The sequence below is a fragment of the Coregonus clupeaformis genome, chromosome 34 (assembly GCF_020615455.1).
Source record: "Coregonus clupeaformis isolate EN_2021a chromosome 34, ASM2061545v1, whole genome shotgun sequence".
Taxonomy (NCBI): Eukaryota; Metazoa; Chordata; class Actinopteri; order Salmoniformes; family Salmonidae; genus Coregonus; species Coregonus clupeaformis.
Genome location: NC_059225.1, coordinates 44,477,146 through 44,501,577, shown reverse-complemented (window position 1 = coordinate 44,501,577; position 24,432 = coordinate 44,477,146). Strand labels below are relative to the sequence as shown.

Genomic DNA, 24,432 nt, shown 5'->3' with positions numbered 1-24,432 from the left:
TACCTGCACAGTGCTGGTACACAACAATGTTATGTCACTGGTCAGGGCAGGGCTTAATGTTTCAGTTTACACAATGGTGCATATGATTCACTGATTGAACAAAACAATTCATTTAGTTTCATTTGAAATTGTTTGTACATGATTTGATCAAGAGGAGTGAGGTAATATGTAATGGTGGAGAGAAGTGACACTTCACCAGCCACACACACACACACGCACACACACGTCTCTCTCACCTGCCACCAGGAGCTGTGTAGATCGGCACAGACCAGCTCGATGATGTCACCTTGCTGGATGTTGAGGGGTGGGCCACATATGGGACTTGGCACACCAAAATAGTTCCTGGTCACCAACATCTTAGGTAACCCTGAGAGAGAAAACACAACCACAATTTCAGTGTGAGTGTGTGTGTGTGTGTGTTCATATTTATCTATAAGGGTGCGTGTGCAGATCAGAAAGCAAAACAATGCACCTTTGCCACCCTCCCACTTGTCACCATACCAACCATCCATCTATGACCAAGCAATCTAAAGGTATGAAACAATAGCTTTATCCTTGAGTCTTGGTAACATCGCATGTGCTATTGTCCAATTTTCCAGTCATCAAGCGTTTTTGTTATCCAAAGGTAAAACAAAAGCCAGGTAGATTCCAACAGAGTAGAATAGAATGAATAGAACCATATGCTTGGCAATATCTGCTCAATTGTGTTTGTATCTAAGGAGATTCAGTTCAAACAAGAACAGAGTGTGTTTACAATCCACCACACATCGTTGTGTTTCTCACTCCATGGTGATGAAGACAGCTCAGACTCTTATAAAGAGAGTAGAAACAGAAAAAGGAGGATGGGGGAGAATAGATTATGGATGGTCGACGAGAGAGGGATGCAGCTGTATTTTAAAGTACCTGTGTTCCTGGGGAAGAGGGGGGGGGGGGGTCTATGATAGTAACACTCCCTAAATCTCTAATCCTTATGGCCTAAGATGGAGATGGTCTGTATAGCTGTGGGATGCCTCTTTGGTGATGGACAGAAGCTCTCCTGTGAGCTGAGAGGGTGCTTTAATACTAGAAAAGCTAGCAGGGCTGAAGATTGGGCTCTCACGGTCGCTTCTGCACACACACACACACACACACACACACATAAGCGCACACACACACACACACACACCAACGGCATGCACACACGCACACACAAGACAAAGGATATCTTCCATTAAGCACGACAATGCCTTTCTCTCCCCACAGCTGCTCATGAAGAGAACCGAGGAAATAGCAACCCCTCCACCACAGTCCACAGACACCAGAGAGAGCGAGAGAGAGAGAGAGAGAGAAGAGAGAGAGAGAGAGAAAAGAGAGAGATCAAAAAGAGAGTGAAAGAGATTGAAAGATGAAAAAGTTTCAAAAGCCAAGCAGTGGAGTTTGAGAATGACAAAAGAGAGAGGTTGATTATCCTTCATCTTATAGGAATGAATAATTTGGGGGAGGGTGAGCACATTTTTCTGGAAATATAAAGCATTTTGTGAGAACTGAATAGTTGTGAATGGGCGGTGTGAAAAGGCCAAAGGGAGAGACTGAGGGAGAGACTGAGGGAGAGACTGAGAGAGAGACTGAGGGAGAGACTGAGAGAGAGACTGAGAGAGAGACTGAGAGAGACTGAGGGAGAGACTGAGGGAGAGACTGAGGGAGAGACAGAGAGAGACAGAGAGAGAGACTGAGAGAAAGACTGAGGGAGAGACAGAGAGAGACTGAGAGAAAGACTGAGGGAGAGACTGAGAGATATACTGAGAGATATACTGAGGGAGAGACTGAGAGAGAGACTGAGGGAGAGACTGAGAAAGACTGAGGGAGAGACTGAGGTAGAGACTGAGGGAGAGACTGAGGGAGAGACTGGGGGAGAGTGAGAGAAATACTGAGAGAAAGACTGAGGTAGAGACTGAGAGAAATACTGAGGGAGAGATTGAGGGAGAGACTGAGGGAGAGACTGAGGGAGATACTGAGAGAAAGACTGAGAAAGAGACTGAGGGAGAGACTGAGGGAGAGACTGAGGGAGAGACCGAGAGAAATACTGAGGGAGAGACTGAGGGAGAGACTGAGGAAGAGACTGAGGGAGAGACTGAGGGAGATACTGAGAGAAAGACTGAGAAAGAGACTGAGGGAGAGACTGAGGGAGAGACTGAGGGAGAGACCGAGAGAAATACTGAGGGAGAGACTGAGAAAGAGACTGAGGGAGAGACTGAGAAAGAGACTGCCTCCCAGCAGAGTAGCTGTGCGTTAGTACCAGTACAGAGGCAGAACTGAACTGAGGTCATTTCACACTGAGCAACTTAATGAATCAACAGACCCCAATATACCCAGGGAGACCCCCATGTCTTCAACACTATGCCGTGGACGTCATCCTGATGGAGTGTGTGTGAATGTGTGTGTGTGTGTGCGTGTGTGCAGGTTCTCCTAACCCTTTTAAAATGTTAATGATCCCATTATAGAAGATAATGAGGGGAGACACACACACGCACACACATTCACACACACACACACACATTCACACACACACACACACACATTCACACACACGCACACACATTCACACACACACACACACACACACATTCACACACACACACACACACACACACACACACACACACACACACACACACACACACACACACACACACACACACACACACCTGTCGTTCCATCATAACCATATCCTCTCTCATATCATAATGCTTCATCAAGTTAACCATGCAGACATACAGTATAACTATACTCTAGTTCCTCCTCCAGTTATCAGATGAGAGATAACTTTCTACACTATGTGTGTTTGGGTTCAGACCTGTTTATTAGACCTGTTTACTGTTGCACAGCCATTAACTGGTTATTTCCTGGTTGTCCTACACTAGCACTCCTGACCTGGCCTATTTCACCCTGACACACTAGTACACATTCCCCACTCTGCTGTAGACATCGGGGCGAGATTGAGTGGTTGCTTTTGTTCTGTTTTCCTCTCGGTATCTGATTCCAGCAAACAGTCTATTGAGTCCGGGGTAACGTGTGTTAGCTTGCCCTAACAGGCACAGACACCAGTACGTGAGAATTATCAGTGAGGAGAACCGAGTCTCAGAGCATGAAATGCATTTCCAACAACACAAGGACAAACCCTGTGTTAGTTCACCTTTGAGCAGACAGAACTATGCAAGTGTGGACAATTATGAAATGATAAGGGCCCAAGCAATCAAGTGCCTATTGATTTCACTGCATGGTGGGTCAATAAGGATTTTCCACAGTGTAACAGGCAATTTACACCCTCCTCCTCATGTAGCTGTGTGTCTCTGATTTGAGAGTTTGCAATATGTCATGGTGCATTCCTACAGAGGAAGAAGTAGAGCTAAATAAAAAGAGAGAAGGAGATAGAGAGGGGGAGAGAGAGAAAGAGAGCGAGGGGGGCGTTGATTATATGACCGAGGTCAGTGGGTAGAAGATGACTGTTTTTACCATGTTGTATTCAGAATGCACTAACCTGGATCTGATCGCCGTCCGTGCACTGATTTTTCCTGCAATGGAAAAAAACAGACACCATGATCAACTACTGTGACACACACACACACACACACACACACACATATACACACAATGAATAATTTCATAGAATTACCAAAAAAGTTCACTCTCACTGCATTCTGGAACACAGGTTTGCTCAGACAGAGATTGAGATGTAAACCTAATGTTTCCTCTCCCTAACCTATTACATCCCTAACATACATACATATATACATATACACATACATGCATACATAAATTGTATATGTACATTGTGACATGCACACAGTGAGATGTATTCCAATGTAATAAAGCTGACCAGATACTGTAGCAAGCAAACAAACCAGCAATGATGAGAAAACGGGGCCTGCCTCCAGTTGGAACTCATACATATATTATGTGATAACTTTAATTCATATACGGTAATTTTACAGGCCCACACAAACCTCCCCACTGCTGTAGGGTAAATGGGTTAAATACGTCATACTCTGTAGGGTTGCATTGCATCACCAGTAAATGCATTTCTATCTAACATTACATGCTAAATAACTGATTTATCTTGTTGCAGTGAGATGAATATGGAGGGACCGGTTGGGTAATGCTATGAATATGCCTGCTCTGCTGTGCAAACACACAATGAATATTTCATCCAATGCTATCTCTGCAAACAGACATAGCATGCATTGAGCCAATATGTATTTTTATGCATAATACATCATCAACTCCATCACCATTTATAACCTTCAGAATCACAGAATCACAATCTATCTTAGCCACCTTAAAAAAACATTCAAAATAGTTGCCAAAGTTGATACATTTCTTATCGTGCATTTTTTAAAACATGAAAAGGTATGAAAGAGGAAACGCAATGGAATGCAACACATGGGGGCTGCAGTTATATGCTAAGACCTGGCCTTCACAACTCTCCAATCATCTACAGAAGAATTCTCTATCTATCGGCTCACGCTAAAATAAGTAAAGTCAATTGGAGTTTCTTCGGCAATATCCACAGAGAGGGGAACGTCTTCAAAGGAACAGAACAGAACAGAGCAGAACTTTGGAAGAGGGAAAGCAGACACAAACACACACACTGTCTTACCTGAGTTCTGAAGGAGCCTGGATCTGAAAGGAGTTTGAAAACAGGCATGGTGAGTGGGTTACAAGGGGAACGCATAACAGCCACACACACAATCACGATTACACACACAAACTGTTACGCAACACACACACACACTCTCTCACACACACAGTGTTCCAGCACTGCAGAAGCACTCTCTCATTAGTGAAGCAGAAAGCAACTCCCGGTCCTGTCTACTCTTTTTACTCATTGGTTTGTTGTGCTGTGCTGAAGGTACCTGACAGGAGTAAAGAGTCTGGAGTAAACCACTTCAGGGGGCAGGGCTGACGACTGTTCTGCTCTGAGAGTTTGTTCTCTGTTTGTTCATTGGCTCCCCTGGGACGGGCTACACCCCATCAACAAGTACCCCTCCCCCTCCCTCCTCCCGCTCCCTCTACAGCAGACAGCCAGGCAGCTCTGGAACAAACTTTGACCTGTTACACAAAGTAACGCTGAACAGGGCTGATAACGCAGAGCAGAGGGAGAGAGAGCCAACTGGGACCTGAGGTAAACAAGCCTCACCTGCAGAATACCCTGGAGACAGAGTACTGTAAACACATACCTCCACAGAACTGCAGCATAACGCTGTGTCGTAATGCAGTGGTGTTACTTAGGCACAACGCTGTGTTCCAAGGCAGAGTATTCATTGTTGCAATGCACATTCCTGATTGTCCATGGATGTTGTGATTGTGTTCTATTGTTTTTCTGTAATACCTGCTATGTGTTGATGAGGTTACTATGTCTATTGATACTCAGCCAACATCAGCCATGCATTAATAACTGCTTAACAAGCAAGTTGGTAGTGAAATTATAGCTGCAACATAACATACTGCAACCAAGTACATTCTACTTACTAACACTGTAAAAGGGACTAACGTGTATCTCTAAATGGGAGAAATTAGGGAAACAATTGTGAGTTTCTCCAGCCCCCCATGGCATGATACTAATCTATTCAGGGAAGCTAGTGTTCAGGTGTGGCTGGCGACTGTGTTATTGCACTGCTGACCTGATTTCTTGTGAGTGATGCCAACACCAACAGGAGCAGGCACCTTGCTGCAATCTGCACACACACACACACACACACACACACATACACACATACACACACACATATACACACACACACAGCCCACTGACACACTCACTGCAAGTCAGGGGAAGTCTGCAGGACCTGTTTGTCACAATGTGTGTATGTCATCATCAGTCTACTCTAATCACCCATTGTGTGTGTGTGTGTGTGTGTGTGTGTGTGTGTGTGTGTGTGTGTGTGTGTGTGTGTGTGTGTGTGTGTGTGTGTGTGTGTGTGTGTGTGTGTGTGTGTGTGTGTGTGTGTGTGTGTGTGTGTGTGTGTGTGTGTGTGTGTGTGTGTGTGTGTGTGTGTGTGTGCGCGTGTATGTGTGTGTGTGTGTGTGTGTGTGTGTGTGTGTGTGTGTGTGTGTGTGTGTGTGTGTGTGTGTGTGTGTGTGTGTGTGTGTGTGTGTGTGTGTGTGTGTGTGTGTGTGTGTGTGTGTGTGTGGCGCGTGTGTGTGTGTGTGTGTGTGTGTGCGCGTGTGCGTGTGTGCAGTGAACAGTTTAAAGGTATGTATGGTGAGTAAGCACAGCGAGCAGCTTGCTGCATCTAATGTTATTTGATTGGAGCTATATAAGTGTTCAGGTTTCATACTCTGACCAATCCCCATACACAGTGACTATGAGCTTTTCCGTATTGTAGGTTAATTATCAGCAGCTTTTCAATTTACTTTCAGGTATACACATTAACATGAAATATACATTTTAAGAGTATATACACTATGTATACAAAAGTATGTGGACACCCCTTCAAATGAGTGGATTTGGCTATTTCGTTGCTGACAGGTGTATAAAATGTAGCACACAGCCATGCAATCTCCATAGACAAACGTTGGCAGTAGAATGGCCTTACTGAAGAGCTCAGTGACTTTCAACGTGGCACCGTCATAGGATACCACCTTTCCAAAAAGTCAGTTTGTCAAATTTCTGCCCTGCTGCCCCGGTCAACTGTAAGCACTGTTGTTGTGAAGTGGAAACGTCTAGGAGCAACAATGGCTCAGCTGCGAAGTGTTAGGCCACACAAGCTCACAGAACGGGACCGTAGAGTCTGTCCTCGGTTTCAACACTCACTACCGAGTTCCAAACTGCCTCTGGAAGCAACATCAGCACAATAACTGTTCGTTGGGAGCACCATTAAATGGGTATCCATGGCGGAGCAACCGCACACAAGCCTAAGATAATCATGCGCAATGCCAAACTGTCACGCCCTGGCTCTGGGGACTCTAGTATGTTGAGCCAGGGTGTGAGTTTTCATTTGTTTTCGTTCTAGTTTAGTATTTCTATGTTGGCCAGTGTGGTTCTCAATCAGAGGCAACAGGTATCAGCTGTTGCTTGTTGTCTCTGATTGGGAACCATACTTAAGCAGCCAGTTTTCCCACAGTGTTTGTGGGATCTTGTTCCTGTATAGGTTTGTGTTTTGGCACCATTGGACGTCACGTTATCGTTTGTTGTTTTTGTTCATGTTATCATTCAAGTTAATAAAATATGTTCACCTTCCACGCTGCGCCTTGGTCCTCTGTACCCGACGATCATGACAGAAGATCCCACCAACACTGGACCAAGCAGCGTGTCCAGGAGCCAGCGCCAGAGGTATCGCTAAAGGACATCAACCTCGACTGGGCTTGGCCCACAGGGAGGAGAGACCCCCAGAATTTTTTTAGGGTGGGGCTCACGCCGTGGACGACGGGGCAGCAGGAGGCCGTGATAGAGCGGTCCAGCGGGTTTGCAGAGGAGGCCGCCAGGTTAAGGGGGCCACTGGTCACAGAGGAGAGGGAAAGTGTAGAGGCACGGCGAGAGGTACTGGGGTGTGTTACCAGTCCGGTCCGGCCCGTTCCTGATCCCTGCGTAGGGCCAGTGGTGTGTGTCCCCAGTACGGTCCGGCCTGTTCCTGTTCCTCGCATCGAGCCTGTGGTGCGCGTCGTCAGCCCGGCCCGGCCTGTTCCTGCTCCCCGCACCAAGCCTATGGTGCGCATCGTCAGCCCGGTTCGGCCCGCTCCTGCTCCCCGCACCAAGTCAGTGGTGCGCTTCGTCAGCCCGGTCCGACCCGCTCCTGCTCCCCGCACCAAGTCAGTGGTGCGCTTCGTCAGCCCGGTCCGGCCCGCTCCTGCTCCCCGCACCAAGTCAGTGGTGCGCTTCGTCAGCCCGGTCCGGCCCGCACCTGCTCCCCGCACCAAGTCAGGGGTGCGTTTACGTCAGCCCGGCTCGGCCCGTTCCTGCTCCCCACACCAAGCCAGTGGTGTGCGTCGTCAGTCCGGCACAGCCCGTGCCTGTTCCACCGGTGCCTGGTTCGGCACGGGTCAGCTGCTTCACGCCGGAGCTAGAGCAATCCGCTCCACCAGTGTGCAGTCCAGCTCCGGTCAGCAGGGCCAGACCGGACCAGGGGTACTTTTGGGGGTTAGAGAGGGAGTGGGGATCATGCCCGGAGCCGGATCCGCCGCCAAGGCGGAGTGCCCACCCGGTCCCTCCCCTGTGGTGTTTGGTTGGCGCGGTCGGAGTCCGCGCCTTTGGGGGGGGGTACTGTCACGCCCTGGCTCTGGGGACTCTAGTATGTTGAGCCAGGGTGTGAGTTTTCATTTGTTTTCGTTCTAGTTTAGTATTTCTATGTTGGCCAGTGTGGTTCTCAATCAGAGGCAACGGGTATCAGCTGTTGCTTGTTGTCTCTGATTGGGAACCATACTTAAGCAGCCAGTTTTCCCACAGTGTTTGTGGGATCTTGTTCCTGTATAGGTTTGTGTTTTGGCACCGTTGGACGTCACGTTATCGTTTGTTGTTTTTGTTCGTGTTATCATTCAAGTTAATAAAATATGTTCACCTTCCACGCTGCGCCTTGGTCCTCTGTACCCGACGATCGTGACACAAACGTCAGATGGAGTGGAGTAAAGCTCGCCACCATTGGACTCTGGAGCAGTGGAAACGCGTTCTCTGGAGTGACGAATCACGCTTCACCATCTGGCAGTCCGACGGATGAATCTGGGTTTGGTGGATGCCAGGAGAACGCTACCTGCCTGAATGCATAGTGCCAACTCTAAAGTTTGGTGGAGGAGGAATAATGGTCTGGGGTTGTTTTTCATGGTTCGGGCTATTCCCCTTAGTTCCAGTGAAGGGAAATCTTAACGCTACAGCATACAATGACATTCTAGATGATTCTGTGCTTCCATCTTTGTGGCAACAGTTTGGGGAAGGCCCTTTCCTGTTTCAGCATGACAATGCCCCCATGCACAAAGCGAGGTCCATACAGAAATTGTTTTTCGAGATCGGTGCGGAAGAACTTGACTTTGCTGCACAGAGCCCTGACCTCAACCCCATCGAACACCTTTGGGATGAATTGGAACGTTGACTGCGAGCCAGGCCTAATCGCCCAACATCAGTGTCCGACCTCACTAATGCTCTTGTGGCATTGTTCCAACATCTAGTGGAAAGCCTTCCCAGAAGAGTGGAGGCTGTTATAGCAGCAAAGGGGGGACCAACTCCATATTAATGCCCATGATTTTGGAATGAGATGTTCGACGAGCGGTTGTCCACATAGTGTATGTACTGTACCACTTGTACTGTAGTGCTTTCTTGCGTCTGTGTTTTGAGGGGGGTTCTCACCTGTTTTTCCACAGCCGCCAAACCTCCCCAGACATTCCTTATGGGCTCCAACACCACACTTGGAGCACAGGTACCCCTGGTTAAAGATGCCCCTGGGAGAGAGAAGAGAGGGACAACCAGTGTTACACAGTGTGGTATGTCTGTGTGTGTGTGTGGTGTGGTGTGTGTAGTTTGTGTGTGTGTGTTTGGTGTGTGTGTGTGTGTGTTTGTGTCTCTGTGTGTGTGTGTGTGTGTCTGTTTGTGTGTGTGTGTGTGTGTGCGTGTATCTGTTTGTGTGTGCGTGTGTGTGTGTGTGTGCGTGTGTTTTGTGTGTGTGTGTGTGTGTGTGTGTGTGTAGGATAAATATATGGAGTAAAGAAAGAGGAGAAGGAAGAGTCTTTAAAAGGTGTGACTTGGTGCCATTCCAACTTCCCTGTCTCGTGTTCAACCATCCGTCGTCGCCTCTCCTCGCCTCTCCTCTCCTCCCTACCTGCGGCTGTATTTTCTTTTACATAACCGCTCCAGAACCTCCTGCTGATTACAATTATGTAAAGCCTGGCAGCCCCAGTCTGACTAACTCTCCTGGTGAACCACACACACTAGGGTTAGGGTTGAGCCAGGGTGTGGACATCCCTGAAAACTAAGGTATGTGTTAGGGTTGTGGGTGAGGGTTAGGGTTGAACCCAGATGTGGACATGAAGCTGGAGTTAGGGTTAGGGTTGTGGGTGAGGGTTAGGGTTGAACCCAGATGTGGACATGAAGCTGGAGTTAGGGTTAGGGTTGTGGGTGAGGATAGGGTTATGTTTGAGCCGGGTTGTGGACATGACGCTAGGGTTAGGGTTAGGGTTGTGGGTGAGGGTTAGGGTTGAGTCGGGTTGTGGACATGAAGCTAGGGTTAGGGTTATGGGTGAGGGTTAGGGTTGAGCCAGTTTGTGGACATGAAGCTAGGGTTAGGGTTAGGGTTGTGGGTGATGCTAGGGTTAGGGTTGAGCCGGGTTGTGTACATGACGCTAGGATTAGGGTTAGGGTTGTGGGTGAGGGTTAGGGTTGAGCCGGGTTGTGGACATGAAGCTAGGGTTAGGGTTAGAATTGTGGGTGAGGGTTAGGGTTGAGCCGGGTTGTGGATATGAAGCTAGGGTTAGGGTTAGGGTTGTGGGTGAGGGTTGAGCCGGGTTGTGGACATGAAGCTAGGGATAGGGTTAGGGTTAGGGTCATGGGTTAGGGTTAGGGTTGTGGACATGAAGCTAGGGTTAGGGTTAGGGTTACACACAGACGTTGTAATCACACACACAAACACATACACACAGATGCACTGCACATACAGTATGGAAACATTTGTATGAACACAAATGCTCAGTCAGCTCACACTCTTGTTTCTCTCCTTCTCACCTAGTATATTTGTCCTCTTGCATGTTCAAATATATTTTCTCCCTGTCTGTCATCCACCCAGAATGGCCGGTTATGGGCCATTTAGGGTCTTCTGCTGGGTCTTCTTCACATCATGCGCCCCCGGCCATGAAGTGATCCATATATCACCACCCATTGTTTATAGACACAGGTTCAGGGTTGTCAGTCAAACATCTGTCGATGTGCCCTTGAGCAAGGCACTTAACCCTAATTGCTCCTGTAAGTCGCTCTGGATAAGAGCGTCTACTAAATGACTAAAATGTAAATGTAAAATAACATGTATTGTGTGTGTGTGTGTGCGCATGTGTGTGTGTGACCCCGTACCTTAGCAGCATGTGACAGGAGCTACAGGATGTGATTCTGTCGAAGGTGTGCATCTTGAACTCATGGAAGTTACTGGTGCCGTTCTCTGGACGTATGTTGGATCTACAGGACATGGAAAGAAAATATATGAAGAACCAAGATTAGAAAAGACAAGTGCAATCGTACGTTGGCAGTTTCACATTGTGACGTTAAGGTAACTGCAGTCATCTATACTAGTATCAAATCTCGGTTCCCATTGGAACTTGACTGTAGCTCTACAGTCTACATACAGACTACACGGTAGTTTGATACAAGTTCAGCACAGTTTCTGTTTTATTTCCATAAGTTGTTACATTCACACATTGCCCATAGTACCACCTGACGTCAGGGGCCTTAACCTCATTTTAGACAATTATAAAAATTAAGAAAACTGGTAGCAACCCGAGACAGACTTCCTGATTCTTCCCACATGAAATACAGTCAGTACTTACTATAGAATTCTATAGTAAAATGTAATATACTGTAGAATACTACACTACACACTGTAGTATCCCTCGATCATGTGTAGAATGTTGTAATACACTGTAGAATACTACAGTCGTGGTCAAAAGTTTTGAGAATGACACAAGTATTGGTCTTCACAAAGTTTGCTGCTTCAGTGTTTTTAGATATTTTTGTCAGATGTTACTATGGTATACTGAAGTATAATTACAAGCATTCCATAAGCGTCAAAGGCTTTTATTGACAATTACATTAAGTTTATGCAAAGAGTCAATATTTGCAGTGTTACCCCTTCTTTTTCAAGACCTCTGCAATCTGCCCTGGCATGCCCATTCTTGCATAATCAATGCTTGGAGTTTTGTGGGTTTTTGTTTGTCCACCCGCCTCTTGAGGATTGACCACAAGTTCTCAATGGGATTAAGTTCTGGGGAGTTTCCTGGCCATGGACCCAAAATGTCGATGTTTTGTTCGCCGAGCCACTTAGTTATCACTTTTGCCTTATGGCAAGGTGCTCCATCATGCTGGAAAAGGCATTGTTCGTCACCAAACTGTTCTTGGATGGTTGAGAGAGGTTGCTCTCGGAGGATGTGTTGGTACCATTCTTTATTCATGGCTGTGTTCTTAGGCAAAATTGTGAGTGAGCCCACTCCGTTGGCTGAGAAGCAACCCCACACATGAATGGTCTCAGGATGCTTTACTGTTGGCATGACACAGGACTGATGGTAGCGCTCACCTTGTCTTCTCCGGACAAGCTTTTTTCCCCAAACAATCAGAAAGGGGATTCATCAGAGAAAATAACTTTACCCCAGTCCTCAGCAGTCCAATCCCTGTACCTTTTGCACAATATCAGTCTGTCCCTGATGTTTTTCCTGGAGAGAAGTGGCTTCCTTGCTGCCCTTCTTGACACCAGGCCATCCTCCAAAAGTCTTTGCCTCACTGTGCGTGCAGATGTACTCACACCTGCCTGCTGCCATTCCTGAGCAAGCTCTGCGCTGGTGGTGCCCTGATCCCGCAGCTGAATCAACTTTAGGAGATGGTCCTGGCGCTTGCTGCACTTTCTTGGGCGCCCTGAAGCCTTTTTCACAACAATTTAACCTCTCTCCTTGAAGTTCTTGATGATCCAATAAATGGTTGATTTAGGTGCAATCTTACTAGCAGCAATATCCTTGCCTGTGAAGCCCTTTTTGTGCAAAGCAATGATGACGGCACGTGTTTCCTTGCAGGTAACCATGGTTAACACAGGAAGAACAATGATTTCAAGCACCACCCTCCTTTTAAAGCTTCCAGTCTGTTATTCTAACTCAATCAGCATGACAGAGTGATCTCCAGCCTTGTCCTTGTCAACACTCTCACCTGTGTTAACGACAGAATCACTGACATGATGTCAGCTGGTCCTTTTGTGGCAGGGTTGAAATGCAGTGGAAATGTTTTTTGGGGATATAGTTCATTTTCATGGCAAAGAGGGACTTTGCAATTAATTGCAATTCATCTGATCACTCTTCATAACATTCTGGAGTATATGCAAATTACCATCATAACAACAGAGGCAGCAGACTTTGTGAAAATTAATATTTGTGTAATTCTCAAAACTTTTGACCACGACTGTATAGTAAATACACCAGTAATGTTCACAAAAACACTACACTGCTTTTAACTATAGTAAATACTATACTATTTAATTTGCATATACCTTGCCCATTCCCCTCCCCATATCACATTTTGTGCCACCCATAAGTGAGAAACCTACAGTGAGGGAAAAAAGTATTTGATCCCCTGCTGATTTTGTACGTTTGCCCACTGACAAAGACATGATCAGTCTATAATTTTAATGGTAGGTTTATTTGAACAGTGAGAGACAGAATAACAACAAAAAAATCCAGAAAAACGCATGTCAAAAATGTTATAAATTGATTTGCATTTTAATGAGGGAAATAAGTATTTGACCCCTCTGCAAAACATGACTTAGTGCTTGGTGGCAAAACCCTTGTTGGCAATCACAGAGGTCAGACGTTTCTTGTAGTTGGCCACCAGGTTTGCACACATCTCACACTCCTCTTTGCAGATCTTCTCCAAGTCATTAAGGTTTCGAGACTGACGTTTGGCAACTCGAACCTTCAGCTCCCTCCACAGCTCACTCCAGGACCTTAATGTGCCTCTTCTTGAGCCACTCCTTTGTTGCCTTGGCCGTGTGTTTTGGGTCATTGTCATGCTGGAATATCCATCCACGACCCATTTTCAATGCCCTGGCTGAGGGAAGGAGGTTCTCACCCAAGATTTGACGGTACATGGCCCCGTCCATCGTCCCTTTGATGCGGTGAAGTTGTCCTGTCCCCTTAGCAGAAAAACACCTCCAAAGCATAATGTTTCCACCTCCATGTTTGATGTGGGGATGGTGTTCTTGGGGTCATAGGCAGCATTCCTCCTCGACCAAACATGGCGAGTTGAGTTGATGCCAAAGAGCTCGATTTTGGTCTCATCTGACCACAACACTTTCACCCAGTTCTCCTCTGAATCATTTAGATGTTCATTGGCAAACTTCAGACGGCCCTGTATATGTGCTTTCTTGAGCAGGGGGACCTTGTGTCTCTCACTGTTCATATAAACCTACCATTAAAATTATAGACTGATCATTTCTTTGTCAGTAGGCAAACGTACAAAATCAGCAGGGGATCAAATACTTTTTTCCCTCACTGTACATGTCAAGTACAGACCATATATTGTGTTCTGTACAGTTTATAGAGAAGAGCAGAAGCTCTGTACTATTAGTTCAAACCCCAGTCCTACCTACCTACAGGTTATGGAACATTAGTTTTTTTGTATTTCTCCAGTAGGTTTCCTGAAGGAAAAAGCCTCCACTTCTATGTCAAAGATAATAAAACTAAAACACTATAGTAAATACTACAGTATCCTACAGTCAGCAAAAACATAATTACTACAGTATATACTACTGTTTTCTTTTACTACAGCATTTATACTATAGTTAACTGTAAATACTAAAGTATACTACAGCAAAAACTACAGTGAATACTACAGTTAAGTCTGCAAAAACACTGCAATGAGTACTATAGTATTTATACCATAGTATACTATAGTATTTTTTCATGTGGGTTAGGTCAAGTACTCCAGAGTTAGTTTGAGTACAGTGCCATTATATTAGCAGTTTAAATATGTCTCCTCCTCCTCACTGCGCTGAGCTGAACTGAGCTGCAGCGCGTGACAAAACAACCGTACTAGGATCAGTCAATAGTCTCTACAGGGAGCCAAGTGACTCAGTGCCAAAGAAACTGAAGGAGCGTCTCTCTCTCTCTTTGTCTCTTGCTCTCTAACTCTTCTGCCTCTCTATTTCTTTCTCCTCACAGTATCTCTCACACTCTCTGTCGCTCTCTCTCGCCTCTCAATTCAAATTCAATCAAAAAAAATGTTTTGTCATTTAGCAGACACTCTTATCCAGAGCGACTTACAGTTAGTGAGTGCATACATTAAAAATATATATATATCATACTGGCCCCCCGTGGGAATCGAACCCACAACCCTGGCATTGCAAACACCATGCTTTACCAACTGAGCTACATCCCTGCCGGCCATTCCCTCCCATACCCTGGACGATGCTGGGCCAATTGTGCACCACCCCATGGGTCTCCCGGTCACAGCCAGCTATGACAGAGCCTGGATTCGAACCAGGATCTCTAGTGGCACAGCTAGCACTGCAATGCCACTCATTTCAAATGGCATATTATGTATATATACAGTGTTGTAACAATGGCAAATAGTTAAAGTACAAATGGGAAAATAAATAAACATAAATATGGGTTGTATTTACAATGGTGTTTGTTCTTCACTGGTTGCCCTTTTCTTGTGGCAACAGGTTACAAATATTGCTGCTGTGATGGCACACTGTGGTTTTTCACCCAGTAGATAAGGGAGTTTATCAAATTTGGGTTTGTTTTAGAATTCTTTGTGGATCTCTGTAATCTGAGGGAAATATGTGTCTCTAATATGGTCATACATTTGGCAGGAGGTTAGGAAGTGCAGCTCAGTTTCCACCTCATTTTGTGGGCAGTGTGCACATAGCCTGTCTTCTCTTGAGAGCCAGGTCTGCCTACGGCGGCCTTTCTCAATAGCAAGGCTATGCTCACTGAGTCTGTACATAGTCAAAGTTTTTCTTAAGTTTGGGTCAGTCACAGTGGTCAGGTATTCTGCCACTGTGTACTCTCTGTTTAGGGGCAAATAGCATTCTAGTTTGCTCTGTTTTTTTGTTATTTCTTTCCAATGTGTCAAGTAATTCTCTTTTTGTTTTCTCATGATTTGGTTGGGTCTAATTGCGCTGTTGTTGTTGTCCTGGTCTGTTTGTGTTTGTGAACAGAGCCCTAGGACCAGCTTACTTAGGGGACTCTTCTCCAAGTTCATCTCTCTGTAGGTGATGGCTTTGTTATGGAAGGTTTGGGAATCGCTTCCTTTTAAGTGGTTATAGAATTTAACAGCTCTTTTCTGGATTTTGATAATTAGCGGGTATCGGCATAGTTCTGCTCTGCATGGATTATTTGGTGTTTTTCATTGTACACAGAGGATATTTTTGCAGAATTCTGCATGCAGAATCTCAATTTGGTGTTTGTCCCATTTTGTGAATTATTGGTTGGTGAGCAGACCCCAGACCTCACAACCATAAAGTGCAATGGGTTCTATAACTGATTCAAATATTTTTAGCCAGATCCTAATTGGTATGTCAAATTTTATGTTCCTTTTGATGGCATAGAAGGCCCTTCTTGCCTTGTCTCTCAGATCGTTCACAGCTTTGTGGAAGTTACCTGTGGCGCTGATGTTTAGGCCGAGGTATGTGTAGTTTTTTGTGTGCTCTAGGGCAACGATGTCTAGATGGAATTTGTATTTGTGGTCCTGGCAACTGGAACTTTTTTAGAACACCATTATTTTTGTCTTACTGAGATTTACTGTCAGGGACCAGGTCTGACAGAATCTGTGCAGAAGATCTAGGTGCTGCTGTAGGCCCTCCTTGGTTGGTGACCAGATCATCAGCAAACACTAGACATTTGACTTCAGATTCTAGTAGGGTGAGGCCGGGTGCTGCAGACTGTTCCAGTGCCCTCGCCAATTCGTTGATATATATGTTGAAGAGTGTGGGGCTCAAACTGCATCCCTGTCTCACCCCATGGCCCTGTGGAAAGAAATGTGTGTGTTTTTTGCCAATTTTAACCGCACACTTGTTGTTTGTGAATATGGATTTTATAATGTCGTATGTTTTTCCCCCAACACCACTTTCCATCAATTTGTATAGCAGACCCTCATGCCAAATTGAGAAAATCTTTTTTGAAATCAACAAAGCATGAGAAGACTTTGCCTTTGTTTTGTTTTGTTTGTTTGTCAATTAGGGTGTGCAGGGTACTAGCCACTTAAAATAACTTATTTTCTCATTCTTTTAATATTTACTTTACTTTAACCTTTATTTTATCAGGGGGTCATACTGAGACCAAGGTCACTTCTACAGATGAGCACTGAATTACATTAATCAGTAATAAAGTCCTCAATCAGCTTTCTGAATTGCCCTAGAGGCACCAAAACATAATATTTAAGAACATTTTGAAGATTGTTCCACAAATCTGGATATGATTTGAGAGCACTAGTTAGCTCCAAAAGTGGTTAGTAGCTTTGACTGCATGCTGACAGTAAATTCAGAGCCATTCAGTGGCTAGCTACACCACAAACATAATTTTACCAGGTTCCCGTGAAGCAATTGTAATGACAGTCCACCACAACATACCCAAGAGTTGACTGATTAGCAAGGGCTAGTCTGTGTTTCATTTCATTGTGTATTACAAACACAGTTTGAGATCATTGTGAGGGGATTTCGAATGTGGTTGAATGGAGAATTGGGCTTCCAGGGAAAACGTTGTCCGAGGTTGGAACAGTAACCAAGGGGGGCGGGGCATGGCAAAGGGTCAATTATTTCCCCCCCTTTTTTTGCTATAGCAGCTGCCCCCCACCCACGCTGTAAACTAGTTATAAATGCTGTTATCAACACCAACAAAGCATCTAATAATCACAGATCCTCTGATCTCCACTACTCCTCTCTAAAATAACTACAGTGTGAAAAGGGCCCCTGTCCTCCACTAGATGACCAGATGTGTTTGTGTTTGGCTCAGTGGTATTTATGATGACAAGTGCATGTTAGATCACATGTGCGAGTGAAGTCCCCAACGAGACTGAGAGAGATGACACAGAGGACTTATAGGGACAATATTGTGTGCATGTAGTTGAGTCAATGGCCTACTTGATAAAACCCATTCTGAGTCAGTGTCACTAATCAGCCTCTCTGTCAGGACATTATTAGATATCCAGACTATTACAGAGTGAATTTAACACATTGGTGTTTATTCAAGCAATTTGATAAAGTAGTTAAACATCCCCTTTATATTTGGCAATATTTGGCACAGTTTTATGTTTTTGAGCAAAGTAATATAGAACATACTGTACACAATATTTATCAATTTATCAAAGTTGGAACACTTGAGTGTATTTGCAAAGGAGGCGCTGTTCTCGTGCAAGCATAGTATACAATTGCACCATTCACTGAAATGAGTTGTGATTGGGTAAGAAAGAGTTATAGGTTTGTCCAGGCTGTCAGTTCTGGTTGTTGTATCAGTCTGGTGATTTGGAGCAGGTGAGGGGAGGGGATTCTTTGGTGTCTTTAATGTTTCCGAGCAGGGTGCCAGGAGAGTTCAGGACTGTGACACTCATTAATCATGATCTGTACTTACCTGAAGAACTGGAAGAGTGACATGTCAATACTGTGACACTAAGGCAGTACACACAATAGAGGACACACACAAACTTTATCTGTCTCTCTCACAGAAACACACACACACACAAACACACAACACACACACACTGCTGCAGGGGGAGTGAGGCAGAGGCATGACATGGGACAGAACACACACACTCACATGGCCATGCCAAACTGCTCCAGCCATTTCTTCTTCAGCTCCTTGGTTTTGAAGAAGAACTCGAAGCCACTCTGCCCCTGGTTGTGTGTCAGGTAGAATCCATAGGACCACTACAACAGGAGACAAAAAGGGTGATGAGAGAGTGAAACAGAGAGAAACAGAGAGAGCTAGATGAGGGGGTCATTGTAAGGTAGAATGGGGGAGTCAACATAGAAAGAGATAGAGTGGTGTATGCAGGGGGAGAGAGAGAGAGAGATAGAGAGAGAGAGAGAGAGAGAGAGAGAGCGAGAGAGAGAGAGAGAGAGAGAGAGAGAGAGAGAGAGAGAGAGAGAGACAGAGAGAGAGAGAGAAAGAGAGCGAAAGAGAGAGAAAGCGAAAGAGAGAGTTCCTGTGACCCAGTGTCCATGCAGCCCCAGACACTGCAGAACTTAATCACTAAAGATTAACCACTTCAAAGACTAGCCATTACTCAAGGGTCCCAGATAACAACCTGCTACAACCACCTCTCCTTGTTATTACACAGAGACAAGACTGTCTTGAAAAAGGTACTCTGACCCAAATGTCAGCACAATAAACAAGTGTAGATTCGGAGGTAATATTGTGTGTTCTGCTGGAGTTATCTTTCCTACAATGAGGGCTCTGTAGCCTGCATGTACCGTACTGCTCAGTGCTCAGGGCAGCTGTGCTTATTAAAACAATGAGAACAGCCATTAAAGGGGCAATCTGGGATTCAAACAAGTACAAATGGATGTATAAATTCCAGATTGACCCTTTAAAGCAGGTAGCTTAGTGGTTAAGAGCGTAGTGCCAGTAACCGAAAGGTCGCTGGTTCTAATCCCCGAGCCGACTAGGTGAAAAATCTGTCGATGTGCCCTTGAGCAAGGCACTTAACCCTAATTGCTCCTGTAAGTTGCTCTGGATAAGAGCGTCTGCTAAATGACTAAAATGTAAAATGTAAATGTCTTCAGGTTGCAGTGGTTGGGGTAAGCCACCAGCCAATCAGATAAGAGAAAGAGAGCCTCTTGGCCAATCATAGAGGGTGTGTAGGGGGTGGGGTTTGTGGGTTTGAAAACAGGTACACTATAGACCAGCTTATCTGCTTTCGTAGGTCTCTAGCCCTATAGGACAGACAAGGGGTTGTCTTTCAAGTAATAGGAAAGATGCGTGCTGCTGAGACTTTGGCTGGATTATTGTTTTATTTCTTAACAAATGAAAGCTATTTTAAGCTAAATTATTATTATCCCCTGGGAAGCCATTGTGCAATGTATCATGTATCATCCACAAGAGTGGATATTATACTTTGCTGGGTGCTTGTTGCTGTGTGTGTGTATGTGTGTGTGTATGTGTGTGTGTGTGTGTGTGTGTGGGTGTGTGTGTGTGTGTGTGTGTGTGTGTGTGTGTGTGTGTGTGTGTGTGTGTGTGTGTGTGTGTGTGTGTGTGTGTGTGTGTGAGCGTGTGTGTGTGTGTGTGTGTGTGTGTGTGTGTGTGTGTGTGTGTGTGTGTGTGTGTGTGTGGAGCGTGTGTGTGTGTGTGTGTGTGTGTGTGTGTGGAGCGTGTGTGTACCATCAGGTACAAGGCAATGTTTAATAAACACACCATCTGGGGAAAAGGCAAGCTGTTCTATCCCTCAAACCAACACAATATCTGATTAAGCTCATCAATGAATGTGGTAATCTCAATATGTGTCTGATTCGCTTTTACTGACAGATTTCCTAAAACTTACATTCATAAATACAAGTTTAGCATGTCCTCTCCTGTACAGTACTGTCTGAGCCTGCAGCAAATTAAGAAATCCCTCAACAATCAACAATAATTAAAGTGTGAATAATTGAAGAATGATAAAACTATGATTGTTTTCTGTGCACTCTTTCATACACACACACACACGAGCGCATGAACACACACACACACACGCGCACGCACACACACCTTTCTGTTCTCCTTGTCTGACGTGGGGTTGTTGGTGATCTTGAAGTGGTGCAGGTCGATCACTTCCTTCATCTCATAGTTGTCTCCTCTCCTCTTACAGACGATCACAGCAGCATCGAACAGGAAGATATGCCTGTGGTGTCAGAGAAAAGACACAGAGGGAGAGATAGAAAGAAGATAAGGGAATGAGAGGACTGCACACAGAATATTGCTGTTCACCAGTGCTTTATTCCTGCCCCCAAATACACAAATGTTTCCACTTCACAGAAGTCTTTGTCAGGTAAGATAAAAAGAAGACCATTTGGTTAGCATGAATACCCTCTTCAGAATGTATTATAAGTGCATTTCTAATGCCTGATTGCGTTATGCAGAATATACTACAATAGCTGCTAATAAACACCTATTACTACATCCATAAAGCATTATGAGCAAGCAGCAGACGCAAGGACTAAAAAAAGACTTGATCTTATCTTGCCATGTTGCAGACAAACACACACACATGCACTCACACAGAAACACACACACACCAGACAGACAGACATCTCACCGGTCCTGTTTGGCACGTTTGTCGATTGAGGCAACGCGTACCTCTCCGTCTCCTTTTGGTCTCCCATAGATACTAAGAGACTGATTCTGAAAGGGGGGGGGGGGAGAGAGATAGAGAGATGGGGGGGAAGAAAGAAAGAGGTCACACTTAAAACCCAGCTCACTTCACAATTATTTTTTAATCAAGATTAGGTACTTACAAGGTTTTCGATGGATTTCTGATACTGGGCTATGTCTCTCAGAGTCTCGTTGTCTCTCTTCACTTCATTGACGTACTGAGCCAGGTCCTACAGTACCCAACACAACACAGAGAACACAAAACAACAAACATTAAGACTTGACATTCAAGATGGGTGCATTTTGGCATTCACTATATGAGACAGGCTCACAACAAATGACTGCTTTCCAATGCTATTCCATACAGTAGCCTAACTAATAGTCTTTCTAACTCCTGTTTCTTCATTAGTTCTGTATTAGTGTGGAGCAAAAGTATCTACAACTTCATGATTAAAATCGTACCTCCCGCAATGTCCACATATTTTAGAGGACTCTCTCTCTTTCTCTCTCTCTCTCTCTCTCTCTCTCTCTCTCTCTCTCTCTCTCTCTCTCTCTCTCTCTCTCTCTCTCTCTCTCTCTCTCTCTCTCTCTCTCTCTCTCTCTCTCTCTCTCTCTCTCTCTCTTTTTGAGCAGCATGATTAATTGTTTATGCAAGAGTACATTGTGTAAATCTTCCTCTCAACACAGAGTGAGCCTGGTTCAAGTAGCACTGTTTAAAATCCCATCTATCATAGGGTCTGAGATAATCAGCGCTGAAAACCACTTTGTTGCTGTCGCACCACACGACGCAATGCAGAGAAACACTCCAGGAACATTAACCACATTAGCTTGATTCCCCCAATCAATGTCAAGTGGATCATTTAGCCAATTGAAATCATTGCAGATGCCCTCAGAGTAAATGTTCACTTTCATACACGACGTGACTCGCTTCTAGTACTTTCCTGGTACGTGTCAAACTGTATTCACCTACCCACATCATCAACACCCTGTATGTCAAGACTAAAGAGAGACGACTGATTTTTTAAGTGCAGATTTCAGAAGAAAACAATGTCAAGCTGAATAAAAAAAACTAATGATGCGCTAGCAATCTTTCTCAAAGAGAGATGGGGAGCCAAACATTGTGTAACCTCTGTCAAACTCTTACACAAAGAGAACAACTTAATAGTATTCACATTGTACCTAATCTTGTCAGAGATATTTCATTGAGATACATGTATTGCAGTGGAGGCTGCTGAGCGGAGAACGGCTCATAATAATGTCCGTAACGGAGCAAATGGAATGACATCAAAGACCTGGAAACCATGTGTTTGATGTATTTGATACCATTCCACTGATACTGCTCTAGTCATTACCACGAGCCCGTTCTCCCCAATTAAGGTGCCACCAACCTTCTGTGATGTGTTGGTGGCAGCTGTGATGTGTTTTTATCAGTGTGTAGGCCTAGGGTATGTATGCTGTAGGCCTGAAGTGGTGCTGAAATAGCAAGCAGGTTGATAGAGGCATCATTATGAGCAATAATCTTGTCTCAAGGCAGATCTCAGTAGGAGCCATTATGTGGACCTTCAAAAAGTATTCACAACCCTTGACTTTTTTCACATTTTGTTGTGTTACGGCCTGAATTTAAAATTGATTAAATTGAGATTGTGTCACTGGCCTACACACAATACCACATAATGTCAAAGTGGAATTATGTTTTTAGAAATTTTTACAAATTAATTAAAAATGAAAAGCTGAACTGTCTTGAGTTATGGCAAGCCTAAATAAGTTCAGGAGTAAATATTTGCTTAAAACCTCTTAAGGATCAGACACTTTTTTTCAATTTTCACCTAAAATGACATACCCAACTCTAACTGCCTGTAGCTCAGGACCTGAAGCAAGGATATGCATTTTCTTGATACCATTTGAAAGGAAACACTTTGAAGTTTGTGGAAATGTGAAACTAATGTAGGAGAATATAACACATTAGATCTGGTAAAACATAATACAAACAAAAAAACATGCGTTTTCTATTGATTTTTTTGTTCCATCATCTTTGAAATGCAAGACAAAGGCCAAAATATAATATTGCAGTTTAGGCGCAATTTGATAGCATTGTGTGTGCAAAGTTTCAGATTGATCCAGTGAAGCATTGCAATACTAGACTATTTTGTATGAAGTCTGCCCAAATGTGCCAAATTGGTCAATTGATACATTTTCAAGTACATAACTATAGAGAACATACAAAAATGATATGGTAAACCAAAATGTAGGTTTACACACTCCCAGGAATGTCATACATGATCATTAGCTTACACACTAACTTTCACACATCTAGATGGCCGGGCGTGGTGGGTGTGGAGCCAGAGACAGCAGGGGTTCAAACTGTAGAAGCAAGTTCCTACATTTGAATATTAAAATTGATTTTATCAAACAAAACTCTATGCTACATTTTATCTCTGGGACCCTTAGGATGACAAATCAGAGCAAGATTACTGGACGTAAGTACGCTATTTACCTTCAGAGGTGAATGTATCAGACCAGTTGCCGTGTTACGTTTTTTGTTGTTGTGCACTCTCCTCAAACAATAGCATGGTATTTTTTCACTGTAATAGCTACTGTAAATTGGACAGTGCAGTTCGATTAACAATAATTTAAGCTTTCTGCCCATATAAGACATGTCTATGTCCTGGAAGGTTTGCTGTTACTTACAACAGTCATGCTAATCACATTAGCGCACGTTAGCTCAACCGTCCTGTATACGGGACACCGATCCCTTAAAACAGGATTGCCCAACTCTGTTCCTGTAGAGCTACCCTCCTGTAGGTTTTCGCTCCAACCCCAGGTGTTACTAACCTTATTCATCTTATCAATCTGCTAATTATTAGAATCAGGTGTGCTAGATTAGGGTTGGAGCAAAAACCTACAGGACGGTAGCTCTCCAGGAACAGGGTTGGGCAGTCCTGCCGTAGAGGTTAACAAGTCACATAATAAGTTGCATGGACACACTATGTGTGCAATAAAAGTGTTTAAAAAAATGTTTTAATGACTACCTCATCTCGGTACCCCACACATACAATTGTCTGTAAGTTCCCTTAGTGAAGCAGTGAATTTCAAACACAGATTCAACCACAAACACCAGGGAGGTTTTCCAATGCCTCGCAAAGAAGTTCACCTATTGGTAGATGGATAAAAATAAAAAAGCATACATTGAATATTTACATTTTAGTCATTTAGCAGATGGTCTTATGCAGAGCGACTTACAGTAGTGAGTGCATACATTTTCATACTTTTTTGTACTGGTCCCGCGTGGGAATCAATCCCACAACCCTGGCGTTGCAAGCGCCATTATATACCAACTGAGCCACACGAGACCCTTTGAGCATGGTGAAGCTATTAATAACATATCAATACACCCAGTCACTACAAAGATATAGGCGTCCTTCCTAACACAGTTCCTGGAGA

The 24,432-nt window shown here is 44.4% G+C and overlaps 1 protein-coding gene across 2 annotated transcripts in view; it reads right to left on the bottom strand.

The window, feature by feature from the left end:
• The window catches only part of LOC121550091 (guanine nucleotide exchange factor VAV3), a 144,652-nt gene that overhangs the window by 24,596 nt on the left and 95,624 nt on the right, over positions 1–24,432 (bottom strand). For both annotated transcript variants that reach the window (XM_041862223.2, XM_041862224.2), the window contains exons 12-20: positions 21,135–21,221; positions 20,936–21,021; positions 20,389–20,521; positions 18,460–18,569; positions 11,024–11,125; positions 9,314–9,405; positions 4,637–4,659; positions 3,518–3,551; positions 237–367 (exon numbers count right to left, since the gene is read on the bottom strand). In XM_041862223.2, coding sequence (XP_041718157.1) covers positions 237–367; positions 3,518–3,551; positions 4,637–4,659; positions 9,314–9,405; positions 11,024–11,125; positions 18,460–18,569; positions 20,389–20,521; positions 20,936–21,021; positions 21,135–21,221 — 798 coding nt within the window. The remainder of the gene's footprint in view (positions 1–236; positions 368–3,517; positions 3,552–4,636; positions 4,660–9,313; positions 9,406–11,023; positions 11,126–18,459; positions 18,570–20,388; positions 20,522–20,935; positions 21,022–21,134; positions 21,222–24,432) is intronic.